This window comes from Myzus persicae, unplaced genomic scaffold, assembly GCF_001856785.1.
Source record: "Myzus persicae strain clone G006 unplaced genomic scaffold, MPER_G0061.0, whole genome shotgun sequence".
NCBI lineage: Eukaryota > Metazoa > Arthropoda > Insecta > Hemiptera > Aphididae > Myzus > Myzus persicae.
In genome coordinates, this window is record NW_019104466.1 from 467,114 (window position 1) to 476,523 (window position 9,410).

General features: G+C 27.5%; 1 protein-coding gene across 1 annotated transcript; it reads right to left on the reverse strand.

The window, feature by feature from the left end:
* Positions 1-2,036: 2,036 nt before the first annotated feature.
* On the reverse strand, positions 2,037-8,991 carry LOC111042360. Its single transcript, XM_022326946.1, has 7 exons — positions 8,964-8,991; positions 8,794-8,873; positions 7,676-7,822; positions 6,205-6,435; positions 4,959-5,191; positions 2,326-2,458; positions 2,037-2,231 (listed from the first exon to the last, which is right to left on the reverse strand). The coding sequence occupies exons 1-7, from the start codon at positions 8,989-8,991 to the stop codon at positions 2,037-2,039; spliced, it is 1,047 nt and encodes a 348-aa protein (XP_022182638.1).
* Between the last annotated feature and the right edge of the window lie 419 nt (positions 8,992-9,410).

Sequence of the window (9,410 nt, forward strand, 5' to 3'; positions counted from 1 at the left end):
AATCTTTTTTAATTTTTGAATGTGTTTCATGAGTCCAAGAGTTTGACAACCCCTGGTGTACACGATAAAGTATTCAAAATAAATAATAATGCTTTGATTTTTAACTTTAACATCTTTTCTGTAGTGAATCTAGTTGATCGAAATAGAAAATTGACAGTAGTTTCAAAATGATATCGTTATTGACTTTAACACAAAAACGAAGAACTTATATTTTTCACCTAATATTTATATTACTATCTTCTATAAGCCATAACAGTTTTTAAATATTAATATAACTTGAGCTCTTTTTAAGATATTTATAGGCACACGAAATTTTTTATTTAATTATGCACGATCAATTGTTTTTTGCTCGGTCAATTGAATATTTAATATCATTTAAGATTTTTAAAAGTTGATCGTAAATTCACAATTATTTTTTACAAGCGCCTAATGTTAAAACGTTTACAAAACTCGTCAAAATAATGACCATTTGCAAATTATATTAAATAAAATATTTGTATAATTTTTAATTTTTGTACCTAAAATTTGAAAAATTTAATACAACATTCCTAATTAATCTAATTAATTTTTTATATCTGGAAACTAACGATTTCTTATTGAATGATTTTCTTATTTTCTTGTAATTTTCTCCAAATGTTTATATTTACCTTTTCTATATGTGTACAATATTCAAAATATTTCGGCTCTTTTTGAGTTATATAGGTACAGGAATAAGAAATATTGGTTTTTAAATTGTAGTTTTTATCAAAGTTTTGGTAAAAAAACTTTTAAAATTAAATACAATAGGACCAATAGGTTCCTCATAAGATGTTACTATAATAATTTAAAAATATAAAAAATATATAGGTACGATTCGTTTTGTACGCATTTAATGTTAACATTTTTACAAATTCTCCTGTTGTTAATTTAAACTTGAAGTATCTAATAAAAAATATATAATATTTATAACATAATATATGAATTTTTCTTGAAAAGACTTGAGGTAATGCAGTACCTACTTTTAAATTACATCGCTGAAGATACAGGAGAAGCGTTATGTGGGCTAAGCCATGGAGTGGAGAGGGAATTAACATTTTTAGGAACAAAACTACTATACTAAGCTATATTTTATGTTATTATAATAATTATTTCATTTGATGTAGGTTTTTAAACATTTTTTTTTTCATAAAATTATTTTATAATCAGTAAATTATTTTCAAATAAAAATAAAATATTGAAAAGTTAAAATTTGAACATTTTCATTTTAGTTGCTGTACAAAACATAACAAAAACCTTCTATTTTTAGATAATAAATAAATAATTTATATAGCTGTACACGATATTGTGTGTCCTAAATTAGTTAGTCTGTGAATACGCCCACCAGTAGTTGCGGTACAGGTATTTAACAAAATACAATTAACAAATTGTAGTACCTAATAAGTAACAAAAAGAACCTTTTTAAATTATTAGATAAAAATGTATAGTTGGTGTATGATTTTGGTATAATATGAACAAAAAATGTAAAAATGTCTGGAGCATGGTAGCTAGTGATTAAGTGATGTAGGACGTAGCAGGTACAAATTCAGCTATCATAAAACTGTTATTAAATATCATATTATATTATAATTGCACGAGTATTTTCCGAACTTAAAATCTAATAATATTAATGCCTAGTAACAGCTTTAAAGGGAGGGGGGAAACTTGCCACTGTAGGTAAGTGACTATAGTGCCTGCATATACATACGCCACTATGGGCCATCCCATATTTAAATTAAAATAAAAAATAAAAAAGAGAACAGATATTCCACGTTTACTCTTTATGTACAATATTGAGTTTAATATAATATTAGTATACTCGATATCGCTGAATTGTTTTCGCTATCTTATATTTAAAAAAATATATTTCAGCAGAGCTTTCGCTATATCAGGGGCGCCCTACCTAATCATAGTATGTTACCATTTACTTTATGCAGTTGTGAGTTAAACAGTTAATCAATTGTGTCCTATAGTATTAGTAAACAAAGTTTTTTTAATAACCACAAAATATTTGTACATCATTATTCTGCCTGGTCACCACAACCGTGGAGGAAATGGCCAGTCTTGAGCTTTTCTTGTAGGCACTGAACTCTCCGTAACACTTTGGATAAATGTATAGTTGTCGTTTCCTTAGGTCTTGGATCTTCATTTGCTTGTATATCTGCCAAAAGATTCGAAGACGAATTCGATTCTTCTTCCGTGTTCATAGAAGCTGCCTAAAATAATTAAATGAGTGAGTGTATGTGTGTATGTTGTATACACAATTTAATAGTATGTTAGTCGAAATTTGATTTTGTTTTATTTCTTTACTTCTTTGTATACATCAACAGCCTCTTCAACTTTTGATTTTAATGCGTTAAGTTGGTCTTCAGTATCAAGTAATAACGGTATGAGGTTTTCGTTTTGATCCCGAATATATTGATCGTAGAGTTTGTTGTATCTTCTAATGACATACAGTTAATATTTATGTTAATTTTTTAAAATACAAATGTTACTAATAATGTTTTATGATTTATGATGATTGAAATACAAATGCACAAACAAAATCTTGCTGAAAAGAAACATGCAATTATAGCAGATATATTTCCAAGCCTGGAAGTTATAGTGACAATTTCTAACTATAGGTGGTAGGTAGTTAAAGATGGAATGTAAAAACGACTAACTAGTAGTTTTTTATGACTGAAGGTATCTACTTAAAAAGCTTATGAAATATAGTAATTTAGTTTGACTATAATAGTTGGTTGATTAATAGGAACAGTGATTGGGGCGGAGGACGCTACTGGTTTTAGCGTGCTAACGCTACATCTACCAACCTCCCCCCCCCCAAAGTATCTGGCTATCGTTATCTATACTTTTTACTAACTTAGAAAAAAGGTACTAATAAGTTAGTTACTAAAAAAAAGTGGATAAGTAGGTATATAACCATTTTGCTTTATGTAGTAGGAATCGTGTGGGTAGTAGGTAGTAGGTGTGGACGTGTGAAATTTGAGTTCCAATATAAACCGTTGCGTATGAAAAATGATTCTGAGGGGAGATGGTCTGTCAGAGCTATATTACCGAGTAGATATTATTAAAGTATATTTATATTGCTATTATTTAGTATTTACTATAATAGTTTATTTAAATATTAGTATTATAATAATATAGGCAAAAGCTTGAAATTAGTCTTAATATTTTGAAAATGTCACAGGCTAAGCTCATATCGCGTATTATAATGATTTAATAAATAAGTAAACATTTCAAGTATCCATAGATATTTTTGAATTGCAATAAGATAACCGAAATTGTTATCCTTTATTTAAATATCCATTAGTAATTAAATAATAAAAATATTTATATCAACACTTTCTTTAACAAATTAGCAATTTTTTTAAACGGTTAATTTATGTTAAACATTTTGTTTGAGAGTTAAAAAACTTGAACTTTTTAGTTTAAGAATATTCATAGGTTGTTCTAATAGAAACCTTAAAATCGCCTTAATAAATATTCACAAATTTTTATTATGAACATTTCAAGTGAACAAATTTGATGAAATTCACTATTGAATCAAAAAATACAGATCTCAGTTATTTTTCGTACCTAATTTAAAAAATATTATTCGTAGGGTCTAACATCTAACTGCCTAGGTGACTACTTGTTGTCACTACATATAGATATATTAATATTTTCTATACATACACAATGTAATTTTTAAAATAATTAATTTAATTTAATTTTAAGCTACTAAGTTAACAACAGCAGGTTAATAGCACCTAGATAATACTATACATAAAATAATATGTTTTCGACAAACATTTTCGTTCCACAAATAAATTACAAGTAGGAAGCAATAGAAAAAAAGTATACATCGGAAACTGAGAAACAAGTGACTACCCCTAAGAGTGCTGGATAAGGCCCTATAAGGCCAGGGTACTCATTCCTATTCGAGAGCCAAAAATAAAATTTACTCGAAAAAATGTATGAAATAATCTATGATTATATCTCAATGAACTTTGAAAATGATTTCATCAGTAATAGAATTATTAATTTACATTTATTGGACAATTGCGAATGTTATCATACCTGGCGTGCAGTAACTGTGACTGCCGATCGATTCCTTCTCTCGCGTTGTCTACAATAACAGCCTCTGTAGGGTGATGTACTGATACACATAATTCATGATTGTATTATTGTGCATTATTGAATATTAATTGTTTTGATTTTTATATTAATAATAAAGAAAATGTATTATGTTGATTTAGAAACATTTGTGTTGTACGAGGGGAAGGGGCAAAGAAAACGAGTGCCTACAGGTCACTGTAATGTACACTCGACACCTATAGGCTATAAATAAGTATACAGCCGAGCCTTTTGTTTTTTTAAACTTAATATTTAGCTTAAATAAGTTCTGTCATGTGCTAGCGATGACTTTACGTTCATAAAATAGTTGCTTTTTATAACAAATCAGATGATGTTCGAGTTACGAAGCAAAGTGGCAGTACCACACCAGCGAACCAAAATTCCTAAAAAACTATTAAAAATCCTACACTATTTCAAACGAAATAATTATAATAACGTATACAATGTGGCTTATGCTGGATTGCATGAACAATCATTAAACATTTAACAAATTAATAGTGAGCTAATAATGGTCCTTTAAACATGATTTAGTGTCCCATGATTGGTCCATTAAATTAATAAATTGCTCTGCATTAGTTTAGTAGTTTTGTTCCTAAAAATGTTCCTACTACAAAATGTTAATTCCCTCTCCACTTTGTGGCTTAGCCCACATAACGTTACTGCTGTATACGCAGCAATGTATTTTAAAAGTACTTCATTACCTCAAGTATTTTCAAGAAAAATTAATATATTTAAATGCTGGGTTTTCAACATAGTTCAGACTACTTCTTAATACTATATAGTAGGCATCTATAGGTAATTAATTAATTCAAAAATATTCTTACTCAGTTAGTGTTAGAAATTCATTATTCATTGTGACTATAGTTAGTTTCAGAGCTTGCATATGCTTGGACAATAATTCATAATACTGTACGACTTTTGCTTTAGTGTAATGGTTTTGAGGAGATTCTATTGATTTTTGTTTGCGTTTCAAATGCTTCATAAAAGGAGCCATTACTTTATGGTAACTTTCCATGAACCGATTTGGACAGGAACAAGAATTTTTTTGTAGACCACACTAATTAAAAAGGATTTATCGATTATTAAATTCTTCAATTATTTATTATTTTATTAATCATATTGTAATGTGCAAAAATTGAAATACACACCATACACCCTCACTACATTGCATACAAATAAAATTACAAGTTTTTGTGGTAAAATAAATTACTTGTGAAAATAAATATAAATACAACGTTGACAATTTTATAATTATATTTTAAATTGTGAGAATAGTTAATGAACCGGTATTTTAATCAATAAGACGGTCATAATTTCTACAAAAGTGTTTAAGAAAATAAGTTGTTTTAATTAATAAAAATATGAATAATGTGAATAATATATTTTTTTTTTTGGTTAGATAAAAATAATTTAAGTAGGTGAAACTCTGAATCAATCATGCATTTATTGTGTAATTTTATTTCTTAAATTTTTAAGTTAAAACTAAATTGCATTAAATTGTCGTAAATATTTTTTCCAAATTTAAGTCAATTAATTACACGAAGCATTCAATGTCATACTATCATTATTATTGTTTAAATAATTAAATGTTTACATGTTTTGGATTATTATCTTGTAAATTATTATAGTAATATATTTGTAAGGTTGACGTTCTGTTTTGATAAAGTATATTAATATACTTAAAAAATGTTAACAACTATACCTAATCAAATTTAGTTTTAACTAATTAATTTTTTATTGTGTAAAGTATACAATTGTCCATAACAATTTGGATTTAATTTTCTTATTATAGTATCGGTACAATTTACATCAATTTATTTTTGTTGGTTAACATATTATGTTACTAGTGATTTACACATTATAAATCCGACTCTAAAATCGACTACTCGAAAATCGGTGGGATTTAAACGTGTTCCAAAATGTTTTATTTTTATTTATGAAGAGTTTATACAATTCTTTTTTCACGGCACAGAAACAAATATATTTCTAGGTACAGAAAAATACCAAACTTTTGGACTGCGGAATACCTCTCTTTGAACAGCAGCTGCGTATTTATATAAATAAAGTTACCTCAGAATGATTTGTAAAAGCATCGGTTTGTTTCACTGCCCACGGGTTTAGACCTTCGTCCTCTTGGCTTATAAATTTGTCTTCCGATATAGCTGGGCAAATTTGCACATCTGAGTATTGCTGTGATACTAAGCTCGTTCCGCTGTTTTTGTTCAATTTCGTTTCTACGATAAAGTTAGTAGATGAATTTATTGAACTGTCCAGATCATCATAACTTTGACCGGGGAATTGCTGAATTTTCATAATGATATTTTTTAATAAATAAACACAAAAAAAAAGACTAATAAAACGATTAATACCACTAAGACTGAATAAATAAAACCATAATACATGTATAATACTTCGAAATAAATAATAATCGTACACGACTACTATATTTGTGAAAAATATATTTAGTGAAAAATTTAAATTTTACTCATATTGAAAATGTATTTTGATGTAATTTTAACAATTTGGCTCAGGCATGAAAACAAAAACGAAATAAAATAATTTATCAGAACAACTTTACGAAATCCTAGGACCCCAAACAGAAGCAACCAAGTAATAACTTTTTTAAAACATTCAGAATTATATAATCGAATATAGAAATACATTTAAATAAATATAAATTATAATTAAAAAATGTAAATATACTGTCCATAGTCCATCTATAACGTTTGTTGATGAAGCTAATCCATAAAAAAACGCATGATATGGAACTTTGTTTTCTATTTAAAATTGTATTTTATCTCTCAAGCCACTCGATCCGAAACATTTGAGTAAAATAAAATATCACTTATAGTTATTAGTTATTATACAATCTTTTTTTGTATAGATTGTACATAGGTATAATTTCAAAATAATAAAAAAAAATTACATTTTTATTAAACAAATAATAGGTATTTTTTTATTAACGTTTTAATATGTAAGAAATATGAGTTAAAATTGAAAAAAAATAATGAGTGGTGTTCTTGATAAGAGTGATAACTGATGAGTCCGAAATTTGATTGTAAATAAATAATTATAATATAGTAGGTACCTACTAGTGTACTAATGTACTATAGACAATATTACATGCTTTTTTAATTAGTTAGCAAAAAATGTAGTGTCCTGTTTATTTAACTGGATACACCCACAATATATTACACCCAAAGGCTACCACAATAACCTAATGGCAATCACATGACTTTTAGTGTTTAGATATAATTCAGTTAATAAATTACTTTGAGATTATACTTTAAAACCAATATTTATTTATTATTTTAGAACATATTTCAAAATTTCACCTCATGATTTTCATTTTACTTACTTTAAACACGGGTCCTAATAGTGGGTATATAATATTATGTGCCTAATAATTAATTTACCTACCTACTTATTAGTTACCTACCCAAAAAATATTTCACTTGGCATACGTAGAAGGAAGAACTAACTGGTTTTTATCATTTTATTATTATTAGTATTTATAGTTATAACTTTAATATAATACTACCTTTATCATGGATAAAGTTGTTTGTATATTCACAGCCATATTATAACTTTTGCTAGCACTACTGGCACAAATAAACGGCATTTTTTTCATTTTGTTTTTTGCATCTTTGATAAGACACGTTTCATTAAGCACGTCAAATTTGGAGTCCTATAATAAATATTTCGTGAATAGTCTATGGCGGTACTGCAATATTATATATTTTCACAATTGATATTTATTAATAAGTACGAAATTAAATTTATTGGAACGTAAAGTCTATAACCAATATGGGCATTATGTATATATATCATAGGCTTAAGCTTCCCAAAATTCGAAGCTGTAGCATCAGACATATTATGTAGGAAATCAACTCGCGGAGAGCTCCACCCCTCCACTCTAAACATATTGACCACCGCTATCTCCCACTGTTCAGTTCGGTACACAATAGATAAAATAAAACATACGAATTATTTAAATCAATCATTAACACTTTTCAGACCCATTTATTTTTAATTATTTATTGGTAGTTGATTATTTATAACATTTTTAACATTATTGTAATTTTATTCGCTACAAATGTCAAGAAGCTTCTTTTCAGTGTATTTATTTAAAATAGTTGTATTGTTAGGGCTAATGTACAAACATCTTTTAGCACTGCTGTCATTCGACAAATGTGTCATATCTGTCATCTGTAGTCCGACTCTATGAATAACCCAAGTCACCTAAGCAAAGGGGGTATCTACCGATATTGTCTTCTGTAGTAATAAAAATAAAATCGTATTCATAAACAATCTCATAGGTATATCTACTATCTTAGAGGCCCCCTCATACGTATAATTAATTATCATGTAAGTGTATTTGGCGAATAAACGATGCGGAACCGGGTGGCAGTATTGTGCTAAACAGTTCCCACCCGTTTCCGGTTTTTCGAACGGAAAAAAAAAAGTTTATCTATCTACTATCTACTGACTACCTAGTATTTGTTACACAAGTAAACTTTATTAATTACTATAGGCGCTTATCTCAGCTTATACAGCAGCTATAGTACGTGAATGCGCCTACAGCAAACTAGAACCTTGTAAGTACGTATATTTCTAACACTTTAACAATGAATTGTTATTTGTGATTTCATTCATTACTTTTTTGTTCAACCTGAGAGCCGACTCGGATCCATAAATTCTTCGTTTTGAAGCAATTTTTTCCAGTTTACTGCAGCAGTCTTAATACGTAAAATCATAATGTATTAGAAAAAGGTACAAATATTAGATCCTAATTCTTAAAACTTAAACTTTATCGCATATTAGTTAACCTGTATAGTTGATCACGTTTTTGTTCATTTTCAACAAATGTTATGTAAATCAGGCACAAACGACTAATATTTATTAGACAAATACAAATATATAACTAGATAAGTAAAAACGAAAAACATCTATTTGCATAATAGTTATCAATAATGCTAAAATAAAATTTACAAACAAACAGTTGCTAACTAAATGTACAAACATGGATATATCATGATTATATCTACTTATAGAATATAGGTATTTTATTTTATTCATACCCATACCTACGTTATAAAAGTTCTTCGATTACCTATGTAATTTGTATTAATGAAGAAAATTGAAAAATGACATATTTTACACATTGTTATCAAGCAAGTATATTTATGTGCATTGAATAAAACAAATATACATTTATAAATTGCTTACTTACAGATTATAGAAAAATTGATTTGTATCATTCGGTTTTTACTATG